At 35.9% G+C, this 22856-nt stretch overlaps 1 protein-coding gene across 1 annotated transcript in view; it reads right to left on the minus strand.

Moving 5' to 3' along the window:
* pth2ra (parathyroid hormone 2 receptor a) overlaps positions 1-22113 on the minus strand; it is a 48235-nt gene extending 26122 nt beyond the window's left edge. The window contains exons 1-6 of the mRNA XM_056754955.1: positions 21834-22113; positions 14226-14325; positions 13180-13290; positions 12972-13087; positions 12774-12871; positions 10158-10344 (exon numbers count right to left, since the gene is read on the minus strand). Of these exons, the coding sequence (XP_056610933.1) occupies positions 10158-10344; positions 12774-12871; positions 12972-13087; positions 13180-13290; positions 14226-14325; positions 21834-21890 (669 nt within the window). The 5' untranslated portion in view covers positions 21891-22113. The remainder of the gene's footprint in view (positions 1-10157; positions 10345-12773; positions 12872-12971; positions 13088-13179; positions 13291-14225; positions 14326-21833) is intronic.
* Positions 22114-22856: the final 743 nt, after the last annotated feature.

A 22856-nucleotide genomic window follows, 5' to 3' on the forward strand; every position in this document is an offset into this window, starting at 1 on the left:
AAGATGTGGCCATGCGCATGATGACGCATTTTACTTGAACAGCAGTTGCCTGAATTTTAGGGGGGTCAATATCTTTCTTAACAAAAACACACAAAACTACAAAAAGTTCAATGACATATTAAACACAGACTAAAACAAATAACTACTGCACACACTTTGCAAAAACCTTAACGTCACATAGTTCCCTTTAATAAAACAAATAACCACGACACACATCAAGCAGAAATAAATAAGAAAGTAATTTAAAGAACCTTCACGTTCAATAAGTTGCCTTTAGCAAAACGAGTAATCACGGCACACATTGTGCAATAAAACAAATGAATAAGAAATAATTATGAAAGGGACTACGATAAGAAATGAAATTAAATGGAGAACGTTTATGTTAATCTAATAAACAAGAAACAAATATGAAAGGAATAGCCGAAACAAAAACCTTTATGTTGGCAAAGCACTGGCTTTTTAAAATGAGATCAAAAAGAATATTTTAATGTAACCGGCTCTTGATGACAGTGCTTACATATTCTAATATGTTCTTTGACAGAAAAGCCTCCTCCATCATCTTGTCAGTCAGCACTTTACTCTCTTCACATGATGAATGAACTCTAACTCCTGCTGCTGATCTTTGCTGTGACACTTGTTCCGCTTTTAGATGTGCAGATGCTCTCAAACTAAACTAAGTGATTTATTACAATAAAAATTGTAAATGATGGTTGTGTTTGTTGCCGCGGTGGACAAGTGATGTAATCGGTTGGCGGGTTGACACCGTGTATCAGCAGTGAAACCAACAGGTTTCCTGTAGCTCAGTGGTAAGAGCATTGCGTTAACAACGCTAGGTTGTGGGTTGCATATACCTATGGATAAATGTAAAGGAGATGGTGGTCTAGTGGGTTAAAGCACTGATCTGGTAAATCAAAGGTTGCTGGTTCGATCCCAGCAGCCACCACCAGTGTGTCCTTGAGCAAGACACTTTACTCCATGTTGCTCCAGGGGGATTGTCCCTGTAGTAAGTCGCTTTGGATAAAAGCGTCTGCCAAATGACTAAATGATAATGCAATGTAATTCGCTTTGGATATAAAAGCATCTGCCAAATGCATAAACATATTGCAACAAGCCTTACCATTACTAGATAAAAAGCAATTCTGAAGCCCCATCCCTCACCCTGTAACGTTGTCAAAACACCAATGAAAGTTTGAGAATACATTTTTTCCTTCCGCTTCTTTAAAATAAATTCCCTTTGCCTACAAGACAGATTTGCACACTGTTGGCATTCTTCAACAAAATATCTCAACCATCTGTGATGCTTCTTAAATACTATAAGGAGTTCCCATGTGTGCTGGGATACTTCTTGGCTTATTTTCCTTAACTGTCTGGTCCAACTTGTCTATTTAAATATAATAAACACACTAATTAAAATAAAATACATGATGAAAATCACATAACTGCAACACATAATTCCACAAAACTTATTTCAGCGTTTACCATTAGCCGTTAGATTTAAATGCTTTAGAGCCTAAGTGTTGAGAGTTTGACTGGTAGTTGACTTAATAACCACTACAATTATTTGTTTATTTTTTTCAATCTGTGTACTGTAATTGTGATCTAAATACTCCAAATATCTTAGGCGAACTTTGACAGCAGGTTTATTAACTATAGCCTAGATTTGCCCTAATTCTGTATAAATAAACCACATACAGTGAGCAGTTAGTGTTGTTTTTAGTGTTAGATTATACAGCACCTGTACTGAAAATATTGTAGCCTATTGCTGTTTGATAAAAAAGGTTTTGGCTTTCTTCCTTTTTTTAAAAACTTGATATAATGCTGTTTTTTATTTTATGATATTTGCGCATGAGTTAAAACATGGGGTGTTCTTAAAGAGAGAGAGAGAGAGAGAGAGACATAACTACAGTAAGTATGTAAGTAGCAAGTATAATGTATTATACTGCAAACACAAAAATAAACTTTATGTGGCCCAAACGTTACTTCCGGTACACAGCCAAAAATAATCTATAACGGTTGAAAAGTTCTAATGTAATACAATTAATATAAATTAAAATATTAATATTAATTAATATAAATATAAATAAATGTTGTATTATAGCCAACACAGTCCAGAAGTTCACTTCGGACTAGGCAAGGCAAGGCAAGTTTATTTATATAGCACATTTCATACACAAGTGCAATTCAAAGTGCTTTACATAAAATGATTGACAGAAAGAAATAAAAAGGAGATGATTTAAGATCACAAAAACTTTAGATTTTTGAGAAACAGTAAAACAGCAATAAAATTGATTAAAAAAATTAAAAGAATAAGAGCAAAATAAAAATAAATTAGAAATAAAAGTGCAGTTGATGTTAACCAGCACAGTGCTTAGGCTGTGAATGCACAGCTAAACAAGTGTGTTTTTAATCTGGAGCTCTGTTTTCTCAGAGCAGGTCTTGGATGTCCTTTAGATTTTTACAATCGACATGGGGAAACTTTTCAAAATTTCTACAGCCACTTTGAATTTTGTCAGAGCGCTAATGCTTCTCAATTGTGCAGTGAAACCTAGCTTTATCTTATCTTATAAACATTGTTACAGCGCCTTTGCTTTCCTCCCATGCAAGCAGTCAGACAATTGTTCCCAAGGCATTAAAATGTGATTTCGAATTGGCCTTCAATGTGTTCAAAATATTTTTATTTTAAAGGAATTACTTAATTTAAGCACCTTTTATGAAACTAAAGATTTTTCACTGATGTGCAAATTCCAAATACTGTAGTCTTTCCCCTACAGAGCTGTATCTTATATGCTTTAGTGATTTCTTACCCTTAATTTCTTGGGTATTGTTTGCATCGGAAACTCAATAAAAGAACCCACTGTTCTAAACATGAAAGTTCTACACATAAAAGTGCCAGAAACTTGTTGTTCCTACAAGAGCTTCATTTCTTCTGACAGATGATCATAGAGGCGCCAGAGGAAAGCAAGCTCCGGATTATTCTGTCGATACACCTGCAGGTCTCTTGAGGGTTCTTTGTCCCGTTTTCTTCACATCACAAAGAACCGTAATGTCCATTCACTCCCTGTAAAATTTTCTTTAACTGTCGCATGACGTAGATCCCTGTTTTTTTGAAGTAATATAAAACAGTAAATGCCAAAAATGTGTAGCAAACCTGACTTTCACACAATACTGCAGGCTGGATAATGGATTGAAAATGATGTCCTTTTCAGTGAACGATTATAGGCGGAAATGATGAAACGTAAAAAGTACAAATAATATTGAGTGAATAATGAATAATAAGACTCTTGTGAGTGTTATAAACAACTACATTAAGACAGTACCATCAACAGTACTACAGCATTTTTAACTGCAGTATTCTGATCGTTGAAAAATAGCTTTGGACAAATGTACAGCGAGCCACCTTTCCAAATAAGGAGACCATTCCAAATTTTGATTAGCATTTCTGGATGCATTGTGTTCATTCCAGTCCAGTATCAGTTGAATTTCAACAAAATCAAACCTCAGGAGTGAACAACAACAATGTGGAATACTGACAGCATGACAAGACACAAACTGTGATAAAACTCCAGGTCATCACATAAAAAAAAGTTTTTAATTTATAATAAAACTTTCCCTCCGTCACACATACTGCCCAACCACAACCCTAAAATCAGCAAATGAGTGACACCTAGAAGACCCTTCACAGAAGGGCACAAGATCAATTTCCCGCTTATTCTCTTTCGCTGTTCCTGGCTGGTGATCTTCGCAAAACCCTGCCCCCCTTCATTCCTGTTGCTTTGTCCGACAAGCTGTCAATATAACTTGTAATTTAAATTTAAATATAGAGTTTTAAATTTTCTTTATTGCCCAAACCTCCCGGGGTCTCTTCAAGGACCACTTGTGGTAAGCGTACAACAGTTTGAGAACCAATTATTTACCGCTTCATTGTTTCCTTGCCTCTGCTAAATACCTAAATGTAAATGTTATGTAAATGCAACCCTAATGAAATACACCTGCCTGTTATTTTTCTAGTAATCCAGAAGATCTTGATTATTTGCTTCGGGTGTGTTTTATAAATTTTGGAGCTGAACTCTGGTTTTGGCTAGAAGGGATACAGCTTCCTCCACCGGGCATGTGCATAATTTTTGTCACACTGACAACAGTTAGTTCCTGTTTTTTTATTATGGTAAGTTTAGGGTTGGGGTAGGTGTAGGGATTACCTAATGTAATTTGTTGTAATTTAATGGCGAGATTTTGCAACACTTCTGGCCGTAGCTGTATCCCTTCTAGTCACAATCCCTGAACTCTGCAGGGGTGCGTTTTTTAAAAGCATTGTTAGCCTACTATGGTCGCAAGTTCCATCGTTCCATCGTTCCATCGTTCCAACATAGTTCAATGATTCAAGTGTTTACTTAAACCAAGCTGTGGTTAGAAGAATAGTTCCTTATTATTTTGACATGTAGACTTTCATGCATCCAGATTTTGATCAAAATAAATAAGCAACATGCTGTGCATTCTAGAGTATATCCATCATTCTAAATATATACAAATTCTATTTTACATATTTTAGTTTGTCAAGAAAATAGAAGAGCTGTTTTTGAAAACGGAATACGGTAACAAAAATAGTTTTCTTATTCAGTTTATATTAGTTCTAAACAGATTACTTAGAAGACGGTATTACTCCCCCACCTACAGTATGCGACTTCTTCAACTATGTTGTTGAACCAATGTGGTTAAAACAACAGATGTGCGACAAAGCTTCTATGCTTTAGTGAACCAGTCGTGAGTAGCTAGTTTCTCAAACGATGCATCATACTATGGTGGTTAACCAGCGAGTTATGTCGTTATTAGGGAAACGCACCCCAGGACAAATTGCTTCTCGCATCATATTCCACAGAAGGAAAAGAAGGGACAAGAAATCTCTTGCATGTTCAAAAAGATGTGAATTTGCCTGAGCTGTCAAAACAGCTGAGATTGAGAATGTTGTGTAACTCAAACATACAACACAATGAAATTCAAAACAAACCTTATTTACCTGGTTTTATTGATAAGTACAAATGTACCAAAGCCTCCAATGCCTTTGATCTTCATAGACATACAGTATAGAGAATCTGCTGTTTGGAGATAACGTAAACATGATAGCTATAGTCAGAAAACAACAGGTTTCCAAATCTTCTATAATATGCTTGTTCCAGCACTTATCTCCTGCAATGCAGCTGTTTGAAAAAAAGAAGAAAGAAAACAGAAGAAATAGAAAAGCTAGGGGTACAGTCAGTACATCCCCAGCACTGCCCACTACGGGCACGGATACAAGCTCAGGTGGGGATGGATAATTATTTTCCAACCACAACAAACCATATGGGGACAATTGAGAATTTAAGCCTCTCTGAATGGGTAGGTGGGTTTATATATTATATTTTAAAACGGTCCTATTGACAGATTTTGAATCACGGTGGAGATGGGAGGCAAAAGCCGCCTGGTGTGGGTACTGTATGGCACACGAAATTGTGAGTACTTACAGCTCCTAGCTATACAAAACCCTTTGACCTCTAGCTTGGTATTTCCTGCACAAAAATTCAGCCCTACTTTTCAACAAAGTATCATTAACATTAAAATATGTATTTTTCATAATAATCATAATAGTGTAAGCTCTCGTGTGGATGTCACTTCTTGCAGAGCCAACTTGACCCCTTTCAATTTCTGCTCTTCCGGTGTTGTTTAACACCCTGTGGAGCATTTTGCACCACTGAGGTTGTTAAGGGTGAAATTCGGAAGTCATTTGTACCTCTGGTTATGAATTCAAATGCCACATTTTGCATATAGCTAAGTGTGTGCTTGGAACAAACAGCAGATGATTTTAAAGAGTGCTCTAAATGTTCAACTCATTGAACATTTGTTGTTTGTGATATTCTTGCAGTTTGTGATATTCACTCACTATAACACTGTCTAGATTAGCAAGATCACATCCATCATTCAATTTCATTACAGCCCATGGAAATGATATGCTAAATTAATGAAGCTGATTAATTCATAAATTAACAAATAAATGCATGATAATTGCAATAATAATGAAGACAACGACTATTTATAGTGAACATTTGTGGCAGAGTTCCACAAAAAACTACAAAAAAGTATTATGACTTGCTTCACTCTAAACTACATGAAGCTGTATTCTAAGCTTCGGTGAGGAAAAGACTTCAATGGATATCACAGCACATCATCTTGCATGTGTCCTAAACAAATGTGACACGGCAATTTGAATGCGCAGACAAGAGAATGATTTTGGAAATCTCCAGCACGGGGCAAATTATAAGTCAATAACTTTATGACTACATGTGAGGAATCTACTGAAATTATAATGTGTCTGACAGCAGTGACGTGCAAAGATCTAGAGCCACATGGACTTGAGGAAATAAAACAAAAAAAATACTTACCAAACAAAACCATGTCTGTTTACTTTTACACAGTTGCCTATTCAAATAATTCTCATTCAGGATCAAATTACCTGTATTTCTATAAAATACTCTTCAGTTGAATAGCCTTAAACTCCCCATACACCTGAGGTTGCGATCGTTTTTACTTCTGTATTTTGACGCAATTCCTAGTGAAATTGTATTTCTAATGAGACAAATTGTGGGCGTGGCTTTCATCTTTCCCTGCAATTTGATTGGATGTATAAAGGGCGATGCATTTTGAAATGGTACTGTCAACTGTTCATTTGACCCAGATGAAAAATCATTAAAGTAGACGTCTTATGGCTCAAAATAATCACAAATCAAGCACATGCTTCATTTGACAACTTATTGGAACTGTAACTATAATCACAGATCTTTTGCTCAACTGAATTTTACGATAATACATGTTTATTTATGGATATGGTGAAAATACTCAAATAGTGCAGCAATAGTGTTGCATTTAAAGTCCCCCTAACATAATCTTGCACAGTGGCATTATTAATAATGCATCATCTCACAATCCATACAAATGCTTGGGGCCCCTGCTGACTGCGAGAGAGTTAATGAACCAAATCTGCATATCGTGTATATACACAAAAATTGCCATGTAATGTTACAGAATTACATTGCTTTTATAGTCAGAATTAATCTTATTGTAATACAAAAATTAATCTGCCACATATATCTGATTTCATGTGAAATCTCACCTCAAGAGCAAATGCTTTGATAGGAGGATTGTGTCAGATGATGTTGTTGACCTATCACTGCATCTGACTGCTTACTCAACGTGTGTAAAATCCTTTTTGTTACTGTACAAAACAGGAGTGTGGTTGTCTTTAATCCCGGCCATTATTTATTTAACTCAAATATCAATTGCTTCTCGACATTGTAACAACTTTCACAATTTATAAACATGTCATTTAGCATTTTGTATTAAAAAACAATACATTAGTTTGTACATTTTTTCACATTATTTTAAAAAGGGCAGATGTTTTCTTGTTTCTAAGTTACAGAACTTTTAAAAAGTAATTAGTTATAGGTACTGTCACGGTTTCCCTCTGTTTCTCCCTGTGTTTTCCCCGGACTACATTTCCCACGATCCGTCAGGCTCCTGCACCTGTGTCTAATCTGTAATCTACACACCTTCCAGGCATCATACTCATCACCCAGGACTATAAATATACAATCTGTTCCTTTGTTCATTGTCTGGTATTGTCTTTGTGTTACGGACAGGGTGTTCCGTCCTATGTACCTGTTGAATTATTAAAAGATCTTTGTGCTTACTTCCTGCTCCTCGAGTATACTTATGCCTACACGTTCCGTGACAGGTACTAGTTACTTCTCACAAATAGTGATTGAGTTAGTAACTGAGTTACATAATTTTAAAAGTAACTAATTACCAGGGATTGTAACTATTGATTTTTATATCAATATATTATTATTGTAAATAACAATAAAACACAATAGAATAGTTCAGACCTTAACTATTTATTGCAGAGACAAGAACTGGTCAACAAATAAGTCTATAAAAAAATAGGGAGGCTCAAAGATGTACTTCTTTATGAAAAACCTGTAAGCAAGTTAGCATTTTAGGACATCCGGTTCCATCGCTACATAGGTATTTTGAATGTTTTTTGGTAAATCGCCAAAAGAAAAGGTCTTTGGTAAACAAAACCTCTAAATACTTTCACGTTTTTTTCTATGACATAAACACCAATTACAACCCGCTTGTGATTTTTAAAGCTTAATTGTGTGATAAAAACGGCAGTTGCTCACAGGTTCATAAAAGCGACTACTTACGTTATATGTCATAGCGCATATAAATCTCACAAATAAAGCAACTTGGACAAAAATATCTTACATTTACGCATTTTGGAGACAGTTATGTCCAAAGCAACTTGCATTGCATTATCCAATACATTTATACATAGGTATGTGCAATCCCCTGGGCTCAAACCCACAACTTTGCGTTGATAACGCAATGCTTTTACCACTGAGCTACAGGAAATCTTAAAATATAAATGAAGTGAAGTTTACGCCAGTGTTACTGAAAAAACTAATGCAGTTAGTAAAGCAGTTTATTTATAATGCCCATATTCCCATCACTGTCAATGAACATCACTGCACATAATCTTGCATGTGTTCTAATCAAATGTGACATGGCAATTTGAATGTGCAAAAAAGAGAATAATATTGGAAAGCTCTATAACTAGAGTCAATAACTTCATGACTCCATGTGAGGAACGTACTGAATTATAGTGTGTCTGACAGAAGTGACGTGCAAAGATCTAGAGGCACATGGACTTGAGGAAATTGAATAAATTAAAAAAATCCATTTTAAATCGCCTTTCTTAAATAATGTTTTAAGCATGTTAGCGGCTGTTGTTTACATTTTCGCGGCTAAACCTGAGACATGGTCTAAAGACGGGTGTTATGTTGTAATGTTAGTGATTAAACGCATCGCGTCCATCAGTTCAGAAGACTTGTTACCGACATAATTTCTGTAAAGCTTATTCATTACAACAAAACAAAGTTATAGCAGTGTCTTTCACAGTGAGTTCAGAGATTTTTCTTATGTCCTAAGTGCGACAATACTTAGAATGGATAGAAACAGAGTGAAGACAATGAGGTTACGCAGAAATTGCTACTCACAACGTAAAAACATCTGGTTGCTGATCTTTACATTCCTTTCTGTCAAAAACATGTACTCTGAATGTCTCATGTTAATATCTACATCCGTGTTTATGTCTGTTAGTAATATGGATGCACATGATTAATCATCAATTATACAGCAAATGGTCAGCATAAGTTGTTCTATCTAATTTTTTGTCTCTTCCATTTAATTCGTATTTATAAACAAGGCATTAAGGTGATTTTTATTGCACACACAAAACGGCGCACACAGAAACACACACAAAAACCGGCGCGGTTTTCATTAGCCACAAATGGCCATGTTCAACATATTGTAATGAAAGATATGTGGTGTATTTTGAGCTGAAACTTTACAGAGACATTCTGGGGATACCACTGATTATTTTGACATTGCAGGAAACCCCTGAATTAGCGGCCCTTTAATAGCCAAAAATACATTGTATGGGTCAAAATTGTTGATGATATTTTGTAACTTTCCAACCGTAAATAACAAAAAAAAAATTGGGAGTGGATGCAGCAAAATCGTTAACAAAAATGGCCAGAAACATACCTACAAACTTCACTCGCTGCTGCTGCTCTTTGGTAATTTCCAACTCAAGTTAGGTATCTGTGTGAAGCGTAGAATTTCCATTTAGGGATTAATCTATTCGCCCCATGTCATTACAGCAGTAAGTCAATAGAGAGCATTAAAACAAACATGTTTCTTCTTAGCAACAGCCTGCTACAGTGCCTATGATTACCAATTCAAAGGCGATTTTCTCAATATTTTATTTTTTTGCACCCTCACATTCCAGAGTTTTAAATAGTTGTGTCTCGGTCAAATATTGCCTAACAAACCATACATCACTGAAAAGCTTATTTATTCAGCCTTCAGTTGATGTATAAATCTCAATTTTGAAAAATTATCCCTTCAGACTGGTTCAGTTGTCCAGGGTCACATTTCATATATAAACAGTACATAAACAGCAGTTTATGCCAAAAGATTGAATATAATATCTAATATTTATGTAATAAATGAATAAGTTTTAGCTAAATCACAGTACCTTAAGATCCATAAGAAACCGCTTGACTCACATACTGTGATGTGTCCACCGGTGCCACATCCACTGCATTAGTGAAGTTATTCATGAGTACAGCATCGAACTCCTGCAGCCCAGCGCTGGTGTGCACCACATGATCCTTTACAAAGATGCTGACAGCACGCAGCATGAAGGAAACAAACAGATGCATGTGAATGTAGTTCCTGGTGCAGTGGAGACGCCTAAAGACACGAAAACACAAAATGTGTTAAAACAGAGAATGTTGAATGAAACAAATGCTAGATTTTAGGAATAACGTGTTTCTCTGAAAATGAGAAACAGAAGAATGTTGTAATTGAATACTGTGGATAACCTGTCTCTAAACGATATACCACAATGTTGATTTTTTTTACATTTTAGTACTTTGCACTTGCAAACTTAACTAACAGTGTACATTTATACACTATACTTCTACAGTATGATATAAATATAAACGTTTCTCTAAAACTGCTGGCTGTGGTGCATTCTCTTCACAGGGGACACAGGATATATGCATAAAATAATACACCCGACAGCCTGTTTTCAGAGTACCCTAAAGTGTGTATGTGAAGGCTTTCTACATATAGCACCATTTAAAAAGCTTTATTTTGAAAACTAATTAAAAACAAATTAAAAGCAAGCTGCAGTGAGCATGAAAATTTGAATGCAATATTCTGACTTCTAAACTACATACCAAATGAAATAAAAATTACGGTTTCGTGTGTGTCTATGTTTATTAGATTTGAGGCCTTCCATCCGCTAGCATACATCCAAACAAGACTCCCTTTCAGTAGATATACACATTCAAAATGTTAAGCCCCTAATTGCTTCTGGGTATACAGACTAAAAATATTCATGACTCATACTGCACTCACTCATTTTGTCCAATACAATCCTTTCAAGAATGAGAATGTCCATCATCCTACTACCTCCTACAGGCGCAGAAAAAATGACTTCCGCAAAGTGGCTTAACCTGTCAAGGTAGTTGGGTCCCTAGTACTTTGGAATAGAACTACGGAAGAATCTCCAAGAAATAAGGAGAATACAACGTTTCAAAGCTTTATGGTCTCAAGTGCAATTCTTTAGAGTACCCTTGACTCTTGTAGTAAAAAAAAAAGGTATCTGCCACTTATGTCTCATTTTATGCAAAATTTCTCCTCAAGAGCAAATGCTTTGGTAGGAGGATTGTGTCAGCGGATGATGTTGTTGACCTATCACTGCATCTGACAGCTTACTCAATGTGTGTGGAAAAGCCTTTTTCCTCAAATATTTTTCTGTATAAAATAAGTCTGGTTTCCTATAATCCCTGGTCATTATTTATTTAACTCAAAGAAAATTTGCTTCTCTACATTTAATTTTTTTTCACACCTTATAAAAATCATTTTATTTAGCATGTTGTATTTAAAAACAGTTTATTAATTTATGGATTTTGTACATTTGTTTAAAAAGGGTAGATGTTTTCTTGTTTACTATTTCAAAGGTGTACTGTTGCTCAGTTATAGAATAGCATTAAAGTTTACATAAACAGATACAATTTATTTTTCCTCTTGTTGCACTCTCAAGATTTCTGCAAAAGACCTGAAGGATCTGAAATGTTTCAATGATGCAAAATGTTACACTTCTATTCAGTGTCTTATAACAATTTATGCACTTTTTTATGTATGCACATATATTTTGTGCTGAAGAATCAGGCTTAAATCTGTAATACAAAGAGTTCATGAACTGCCATTTCATTTCAAGCGTATCATTTTTTGGGCTTACGCAATAAATAAAGTGTGCAACTCTTTAATTCATGTGAACAGGATACCTCTTCCATTCAATGCATTAACGTGGTGGATTATAAGCGCAATAGCTGTCAGACCAAAAAATCGACTAGGGGTATCTGATGTGACTAGGTCCACAAGACAATTTTTATTTAACATTTTTCTCACTTAAAGCACCACTGCAATGCCATGGAATGCGCAGCATTATTTGATGTGTTGACATGATTTTAACTGAAAAATGAAGAGGGCGTGTGATTGCGCAAATAATCATTTCAGTGCTGTCATGTTTCTGTGCAGGATGACACTGGAAGACAACGGAGGACACTGACATGCAACCACATGCGTGACACTAACATGAAATTAAGACTTTAATGTTTACGGTCACACTGTCTGAATCTTCCCTCATCTCCCATCTACTGCATTATGTGTCATTTACCATGTAAGACATAATAAATATGCAAGCAAGTGGCTGTTATGAGGGGGCACTTCCGCAGCTCTCATTATGAAGGGGCGGGACTCTTTGGATTCTAAAGCAGATGGACGAGAACTTTGACGAGAAGCTGAAGTGTAGCGTGATTTCTAGATATTTTTAAGCGCACATGGCAGTTTTGAAAGCTTATCTTCTAAATGGAAATTTTGTCAGCGCGTAGGAACATATCAGTTTATTGACCTCCTTAAGGCTATAACCTATTTTTAATAAAAGGAGAACTGTCATTTGGATTTCACGGGGGCTTTAAGTTTTGTAAATACATTATTTTGAAGCGACATGTGTAGAATATTCAAAACGTAAAAAAATTCAGTAAAACCTTTTTCTGTCAATTAATGAAATGACAATAATAATTTAAACACACACACATGCTGTTACTCACCTGAAGTATCCTATAATAAAGATGGCCACGAGAAGAGAGCTAAAGGAAACCGCATAGCCCACTGTGTACATGACATGCAGTCGCTCAAAAAAGACTTGCTGAGGGGACAAAGAGCAGGAAAAGCATGTCAGGAAACCAAAGAAGCTTCGATCTACTTCAAGTCAAATGAACTGAAAGCTGTGATGTCCTGTAGCTTACTCTCTTTTTGTTAGGCTCTGGGGATTTGATGCATTCTGTGTAGTTGACCCAGGTCTTGTTAAAGCTCTCTGCCAGCACCCAGGAACCATTAGAGTCACACCTCCTGTAGGCGTGGCCTGTGGGATTGACACTGACTTCAGTGAAGGGCTATATGTTTATGGATAAAACACACAAAGAGCTTGACTCAGAGAAAATAAATGTTGCTAACCTGAATGGTTAAAGTCATAGATATATCTGGGGCAGAGGGTCTTGGTGAGAGTTCCAGAAAATCCTTGTGGCCAACATATCAAACCATCCCATTCTGGAGGGCACGTACCAACTGAGAGTAAGAAAATATCACACCAATGCAGTGAGAGTTCACAAATAGACAAGATACAGCCATTTCAGATAATACCAAGCATCATCTGGCAACATGTAAGTCCCTCGTAAATCACTTTACATTAGTTGAACATTCGTTCGTTTCATTTCATTTAAAAAATCATTGCAGTCAACGTTTTACATTTTTGTCAAAGATAATAAAGACAAACAATGCCAGGAACGCGTATTATAGGAAATAAAATGGGTAAAATATTTATATAAAATTGACTTTAATAGAACACAGCCCATATACCACTGTAAAAAATTAGCTCAAAAACCAACAGTACACATGATAAGATAAATGGCACTGTGCAAACACTTCTAGTGTATCTTGTGTCCAATCCATCCAAACTGATTATGTATCCCAGTATTAGAAATAAACATGTTGCACATAATAATTGATAATTTATCCACCATTCCACCATGCATCATTTCCTTTTCAGAGTACATCATTCTGTGATCTTTCTCATGTAGGCATAACCTTAAAACCCTATGACGGTGTTAAGATAAGAGAGAGAAAGGAGTGAGCCAAATTAATCTTTACATAGCCATAACACTATGAGTCACGTCCAATATAGCTAGCCACATTTTTTCCCTGAGGATATCTTCTCTCTTCCTTCATCTGTGGTAAGTTTGTGAAAGTATAATGCAAATGTACAAACGGTGAAGAGAGTGCCAATTTAAGGTCTTAAAAAGTCTAATTATCCATGTTTTGGTCTATTGCTCTTGTCTCTCTTCATTTATGTAAGTGAGCTGACTCATTCATGCACTGTGACAACCAGATTTTGGCAGCAGTGATAATGTTCCACATTGACGTAATATTTGGGTTGCACACAAAAACAAGGTTAAAGTGGGGAAGAGGGAAAAAAAAAAAACTAATTTGCAAGCTGTTCCTACCTGCAGGGTCGTCTATGGACACCTTCTGTAGACACTGCAGCTTCACATCCAATAGCATCTGTACCTGTTCCTCAGCTGTAATCTCTCCATATTCACCTGCCTGTCAAAAAAGCATTGTTTAATTTCACCATCAACTTGAACCTGTACTGAAAACGACTTTGTGACGAGCAAGGCGGGATGAGAGCCGTGAGGGAATGACGCAGGACCGGTGACGCGAGTGATAATGAGTGTCAGCTGCGCGTTGCACCCGCTCCGTATCTCTCACGGTGGAGATTGGAAACATAAAAGGACGAGCGGCAGAGTGTACGACGAGAGAGGACCGGGCTCGGACATATGTTAAGTTTGTATTTATGTTCTTGTGGCCGGCATGTCGACCGTGAGGTGGCTGCCAGTCATTTACTTCTGTGTTGTTGTTTGTTTCTTTTGATTAAAGTGTGTTTAGCGTTCGCCGGTTCCCACCTCCTTCCTTCCCTACTTTGAACTGTGTTACAGACTTACTGGCTCAAACTCTTGCCTTTTATACTTAAAGCTCACACAAAGCTATGGCTTCAGAAGACTTGGAAGAACAACACACAGTTCACAGTTACTACTTTTATAGTGCTTATTTAGTCACTTTGGCAACTTGACCGTGATGACCCTCATTTACTTTTATTGTATGACCAAGAGCAGCAACACGCTTTGTAAGCACACACCACAGAGATTAAGAGCCTCAAAACCATATAAGCTTCAGCGAAATGAGGGAGAGAAATAATCATAACAGATTTATCACCACAAAAAACATTTTTGATTATTCTCTTTCGGATTGAAAAGAAAAGTCATTTCTTTATTTAACGGGCTGATGTTGACTTTCTTTTTTGTGTATCATTCCTGATTGGTTATTGGGTCTGTGCCAGAGTGTGAAATCTTGAACTTCTAAATACCCTGAGGAGATGAAAGACATTCGAAGGTTCACTTTTTAAATGAATGCATATCATAAGGGCACTGAAGCTGTGATTTCTGCCTGATAGAAACTGAATTAATTCAAGTTAATTCATAAATAAATGTATTACTTTTCTCACTCAAGCAGAGTAAGAAATAGTGACTGAAATATTGTGAGTTGTTCAAGAGGATGGAGCAAAACAATATTATATTACCCACTATGCAAAACAGCTTGTGTGTAAAATGATTGTAGATGCATCATATTAATCTCTTGCCTCAGTATTCTTTGAATAAAATAAATTAGAATGGATCATGTCTTTTGGATGGACGTACAGTCTGTTCAATGGGTTGTACCGTAGTTTCATAATGTACTTTTACCCTCCACCTAAATTTATTCTTTTCAAATTGTATGTAGTATATCCTGACTACGCTCTTTGGAAATGCTGCACATTAAACAAAGGCAATAATTATTTAAGACATCTGCATTTAACACATAACAGGTTAATATAGGTTAATATTTTGGCCAAAAAGAAATGGTACAGTTAGGCGTAAATCTTTGTTGATTTGCTGGTATATGCCATTTCTTACTAATAGAGTTCAAAGAGTTAAAGTGAATAAAGCTATGTCATCTGCTATAATAACAAATGTGGGAGTACCTCAGGGTTGTGTCAATTCCCCCATACTTTTCACTTTGTATACAGATGACTGTCAAAATTACGATGAACATCAATGTTTTGAAATATTCTTATGACACTGTGTTTATATCAATGTTGAATGATTCAGACAGTCCTGGTTACATCAACAAGAAGGGGTATCTAAATTGGTGAACAGGTGCGAGAAGAATAAGCTTTATATCAATAGTAAAACTGAAGAAATCATTTTTGGTTCTATGTCTGATACTCACCCATTGCCAAATACTGTAATTATAGACCATCAATTATCTTTGAAAGATCACATTGATACTCTTTGTAACAGAACAAAGCAAAGAAAAACATTATTCAATATATTCAGTCCTTTTGGAGTAAGAACACATTAACATTTACATTGACATTTATCAGAAACTTTAATCCAAAGCGATTTACATTGCGTTATCCTATACATTTATACACGTTGTTAATGCAATGCTCTTACCACTGAGCTACAGGAAAGCTTTACAGATCCTTTTGCTATTTTTTTTATCTGTGATAATGAGTATATTGCAGTATTGTAATTCTACATGGTATAAAAGTTTATCTGTTTCTTTAAAAACGAAATTAGTAAATCAAATAAAGATCCACTCAAGGATTATGGATCAGTCTGTAGATAAGTTATTCAGCTGATCGTAAGAACTTGATAAGGCCAGCAAATAACATCGTCTCTAATTCTAATCATGTTTTACCTAAGGAATTTGAATTATTACTATCAAATTGGAGGAACAGAGTTACATGGTTCAACAAACTAAGGTTAGACACTCGTTTGTATACCAAGCAATATTAGAGTTGAACAAGATATCCATTCAAAAATCAAGGGTTTAAGATGTGCAATGGAAATATTGGTGTCACAGTCCACTGTCTGACCTCACTCATCACCGGACTACAGCTCCTATGAGTTCCTTTGAACTCATCACAACTGATCCCCATCATCTGGACATTATTAGTTCATCCACATCACCTGTCTACCCCCTTATCTGTCCTATTGAAGTTTTCTACTTAGTTCAGTGGTTTGTTCGGTATTGTTTATGTATAAGGTGTTGTGCTTGTCTGTATTTTCTTCATCCTGGAAAAATAATATTGGATTATCTACGTCTCTCGAGTGGTCCCTGCACGAACTGTTACAATTATGTGTGTACAAAAACAAATTGGATGATATTTTTCTGCATTTCAACTTCTCGTCAAATTCCATGTCCAGTCAAATGCTCTGTAAAATCTTACCTTTTAGACCTGCTTGTTTCATTAATATTTGGTGATGGTCATTATAATTGAGTGGGTTCTGATGACTGTAAAGATCAAAAGATGGTGAGAATTTAGTAAGTCTTGTTTTATAAGTATTCCAGTTTCTGAGGATCTACAGCCTTGTAACAAAAATTATGAGATCAAGGGAAAATGTGACCTGAAAAGATTTTTTACCGCTGTACATTTTCAGTTATGTTCAAGTTAAAGAACACATGCGACTTAACCTATCTACCCATCTTTGCAAAATGTATTACTTGAAGAAGCAACCATAACACTTCTTTAATTATCACATAAACCTAACTGAAATACTAAACAATCTCTTTTTCACAGCAGTGTTCTTTTTAAATATATTCTATTTCTTTAATTATTATCATGCATTAAGGTTATGCAAGACTGCTTGACGGATTTTCCCCAGTTTAAAACTTAATTCCAATCCTCAGCTCCACAAACATAACCAAGCTGGTTCAGAGACTACTGACTGTCACAGACTTGTTTTCCTCCGCCTGTTTCCCAAGTGTTCCCAATCAACTACAGCACCCATCATCCTCCACGTTGCCTCATCAGCAATCTTCTTACCGGTCAGTGATCCCCATCATCATCATACTATATATATACTAACCCCGTGCCTTTGTTCTTTGTCCTGTCTCGTCGCCATTATTATTACATCCGTGTATTTCTCCTGTGTTTACGTATTGTGTATATTAAAGTTGTGTTATTGCAAACTACCTCGTGTTTGGTCTGTGGCAGCTTGTGACATTGACATGCTTGTGCATTAAAAAATATCTGTCACGGATTTCAAAAGAATGTGAATAGTTCTATGCACTGGAGAAAAATGCTGAGGTAAAGAGCCTTTAAAATAGAATGTTATAAATATATGAGTTCCGATGTCTTACATGTTTTCTTTTAGACAAGAATTGTAATTTCCCTTTAATGGCAATGTAAAGTTTATTGTTAGTACTGCCTTATTCGTCACTCATTCCATTGGTATTTCACAAATTTGACCGTCTTTAGCTGCAAAACCTTTTTAGTTTCTAAAAATAAAATCCACATCTGTGAACATGACACCGAAAACAAAAAGTAATAAAACTCACAAAATGACTAAAGATGCAACATTGCATTGTCAGAATGTGAAAATATGATACTGAAGCACATTTTAGGGGGATTAAGCGGATTTGAATTAAAGGTATTTGATGAACATATAATAGATGCCAAGAGCAATTGGTCAAGATAAATTTCTCCCTTTTGACAAAGCTGGCGTTTAGTGGCTTTTGCATCGGAAGGCTCATACTTTATTATGAATGAACTTTTAAAGGTGCAGTGTATGACATTTAGTGGAATATAGCGGTGAAGTTGCAAATTTGAACCAACAGTTTACTTCCCCCTCCCTTTTTTTAAGCACTACAGCGGCTGACTAAGATTCCGTCACGTTTTCGCTACCAGACAATTTTAAATCAATGGTTAAAATACTGGTGTTTGGGATGTATGCCCTGAAACTTTAGTGTAAATTGAGTTTATAAAAATATTAAATGTCCAGTATGAAAAAATACTTTCATAAATGGCAAAATTTCCAAGTAGGGCCTTGGAACCAGAAGCAGTATTCCTACGTCACAATTTAACAAGTGGAAACATTGTGCCACCGATGACTCATTTTCTGGCACACTTCACCTCCAGTGTGTTTCTGACATTATTTTGTAAAGCTCTTTAATGTACATGTGCAAAGTGTTATATTATGATTATTTTGGTTATTTAATGATTTTATCATACCATCAAATATTATTTGGCTGTTTGATTTCTTTTTCTGTGACCATAACACAGAACTGTATTTATATACCTCTGATTCAGCAGTTGGTTTAACACACACATAATAAAGCACACTGTATGTGCAAACAAGAATTAAATTGTTTACAAAAGATATTTTGAAACATACGTATGTCTGAAAATGTGTGAAAGTATTCTTTGAATATATATATATTTACATTTATTATATAGCTGCATGGGTAGTGCATTTAAGAACTCTCTTTCAAACCAAACTGAGAGTGATAAGCTTCCCACGTCTTGTTGCTAGGACATCATATTTTTTCAATCATTCTCCTGGTGAAATGTAAAAACTCAGAGGCAACAAATCACACATTCTCATTAGAGCAGATTTCCAAGTTAAAGCATCTTATAACCTTATATAATAACGTGTTATGTTTTATTACCATAGAATGAGCTATTTCTATTTACATACAACGCGGGGACCATTGCATGGAATTCACGATGTTTCTTCAGCAGCCCTAAATGTAAAAACTGCTATCCAGAGCACGCTTCGTCAATGTGTTATCCTCTTCGGCTAAGAAGCATAACATGACGACACGGAGGGATGGAGTGAGCCATTGGTTGCATTTCGCAAGCTCGCCACTAGCTGCAGCTAAATTTCATACATTGGAACTTTAAATGCTGAAACCTGACAGACAGCTTGTGTGAAATAGAGTATACAGCACTTTTCCACCATCTCGCTTGAACCGTTCTAAGCAAGGTCTGAAACGGTTAGTTATATTTACACCCTGCGGTGGAAAATTAAACCATTTATCTACCGGCTGGTAGAATCGGCAAGGAGTGGAACAATTAAGCAATGAGAACAATTTGTGCACGAGTGTGGAAAAGCACTCTTAGTGATATTGTCTCCAAAGTCACAGCATTTGTGTTAAGTAGACATTCAGAAATAATGGTTTTAAAGAGAGTTAATCACAGCAATGCCAATAAAGAACCATTCTTTTGTCCTCAAAGAACATTTTTATTGAAGGTCCTCAAAAGAATAATTTCTTTATAGTCTGTGTAACTGCTTTCCACTACAAAGAAGGTTTTGTGCAACAGAAGTTTTCTGTGGAGGTTAAAGGCTCTTTTTTGAAACACATATTGTGACAAAGAACCCGTTAGGAGCTTTTTGGTTGCCAGTAACAAATTGTTTTTGAAAAAACCTTGTCCACCAGGCAAAAATATACAACTGCCTTCTTACACACACACAACACATGGCAACCTTTCACAGTGTATCATTTTCACACAATGAGAATATTTACATTTATGTATTCAAGACTTCACATGTGGTAAAAAAGGATGTTTGTTGGTGACAGCTATCAGGGCAACATCTGTGAATACAGTAGATCCAAAGCTCTAACACTAAAGCTGTTTTTTTAGACAGAAATCAAGGTGATTTATTCCCATGCCCACTGCATTTGTTGTCGTACAGTCATGGTATCCTTTTCATCTTCATGAAAAACATTCTTCATAAATGTTAATACAATTTTCCCAACTCAACCTGAAAGCTTGTGATAGCTTGTAAACAGAATTCCCATAGGAGTTTGGGGTTGTAGAGTTTAAGAATGAGCATCATGTTAGTGGCTGTAATGTGAGAAACACATAGTGGTTAAAGTAACAACACAACTGCCAGGTATCTCACAACACTGCTCAATAAAACAAAAGGAAACATATTGCGAAACCACTCAGGAAACACAATATTTCTGTAATTTATTAGAATTCATAAAAGCATCCTCTGTATGTTTCATCAAATGTCTTGATGTGCTAAGCTCAGGTGACTGCAATAATTGTTCCCTAAGAACCAATGATGTTGAGTAATGTCTTAACACCATTACTATAGGTGAAAGGTTTAAATGATGATAATTCATGCATATTCAAACAGTATAGGAACTCATATGAAGTGCAATCAGGATTTTTAGTTTTAAAGCATAGTGAGGGCTGTAAAATACCAAATGATTTGATCAAATCCTTTAATGTCTCAGGACACAATAATACAGTAAAGACAGTATGCTTATATGCAAAAATAGGTAGTTTGTCTGTCCACTCGTGTTCAATAATTAGCCATTGAAACCAAAAGGCCAACAAGTCCATAAAAGAGGGAAAAAGAAGTGTCGATTTAAATACGTGCTCTTCAGTTTTTTTTAGACCAAGTAGATATAAATGCAACTTAAAAAGAGCTCACGTAGGTTACGTTTGACCAAATTTAGCATTCATCACCACTGTACGTGTACACATCATAAAGTATCGCCCTCCACGGATAATTCGCTTTAAATTATGTCATCACCATCCGCAAGTTAGATCCACTGGAACAAAAAAATAAGTTTTTATCAGTATGAAAAGCTGTTTCCGCCATATATCGATATTGAACACTGACTGACAGTTCAGCTTCATCTTTGCTGGGTTTTTCAAATATATAATAAGGCTAGCCTACATAAACCGGAGCTTTTTGCGAAAAACGAGGATCTCAGTGCAAATAAAGTCAATTTTAATTGTGGTTTCCTTAACAGGCGTGTTGGCTTTAAACACCTTTTAATGAATGAACACGATAAAACCAAACTAGCGTATTCACACAAGTCAACTCGTGAAGGTAAATTTCATCAAAGTGCGTCAGAAACTGGAGTGTTCATAGCATCGTTATTGTGTATTTTAATTGTTAAGAAATGAATTACAATCAACTAAACAATCTGTGTCAGCTAAATAACCCGTTTTGAGTTGTTAATTTATTACTTTATAAACTATACAGTTTACGACGATTAATGGTAGGAACCACTAAAAAGTACCCTAAAAAAAACCCTAACCCTGGGCAACAACGGTAAAAATGTCATATTTAATGTTTATGTAACCAAAGTGCTCAGCTGAACGGAATTGAATTGAAGTAAAATGTGTTAAAGATCCCATAGATCCAATAGAACTAGATCCCACATACACACACACCCCCTTAATAATAAACATAGTACCTTACCTGAGCATCAACTAATGTCCAAAACAAAATCACTTTCCACAAAAGACTATTTCTCATGTTTGTTTTTGGTCAAGACAGCATTTAAGGGCTCTTCTTTCAAGACTTTGCGCATCTCTTCGCATCCTCCAGTGACCGTGATCTACTCATATCAGGAGTTAAAAAACATCTCCCCGAAATTCTCTACGCAAACCGCGCTTCAATGTTGTACTAAAATCAATGAATGACCCTTTAAAGCGCTCTTCTGTTAACTTCTCGCGTTCACGTCAAAGAAACAACTAAGTGTAAGAGCACTTCAAAACTCCGTAAAGAGATTCCCGTGACCAGCTGTGCTCAGGCACTCAGTGGGAGTGAGACACGCATTGAGTGGTGCACGGTCTTCCCGTCACATTCAGCGTGTCTGTCGTGGGCGGATTGATCCGGAAATGTTACTTCTTATTCCGACGACTTTTGCCCAGGTAGATTCCTACAAAAGTTTTATAAGCGTGCTTTTTTAATTTCGTGATTGTATTATAGTTACGCGTGGAAATGTTTGCGTAGCATGATTCCCGAAGTAAAAAAAAGATTAAACAGGTGGTGCGGTATAGGGACTATTTCTCCTTCCGCTCTCCTCACGCGCAGACATGCCGATGCGGTCGCTTTATTCACATGGTGGACGCGACCAGAGAGAAGACTTAAAAGCGTTATTAGAAGCGTTCATTTTACACTACTTAATAACGACACGTAACATTTAATATGCTAATTATTGGCAGTTTGACAATATACTTCAATATTTGTATCCATCCTAATACATAAATAGAAAAAAACTAAATATTTTATGTTAAACATAAATTGCACAAAAATCTATAACGTCACCATGCTGAAATGTATGTGTTTTGTCAGCGTGTGAAAAAAATGTACTGTCAGTAACTGCATGACTATGTGATACTTCAAAATATAGTATTACCTGTTACATAACCAATACGTGTTTTGACAGTAGCATTTGTCAGTTGGATTTTATTTTAACCTACAGATGAAACTACAAAT

The sequence above is a fragment of the Triplophysa dalaica genome, chromosome 8 (genome assembly GCF_015846415.1).
Source record: "Triplophysa dalaica isolate WHDGS20190420 chromosome 8, ASM1584641v1, whole genome shotgun sequence".
Taxonomy (NCBI): Eukaryota; Metazoa; Chordata; class Actinopteri; order Cypriniformes; family Nemacheilidae; genus Triplophysa; species Triplophysa dalaica.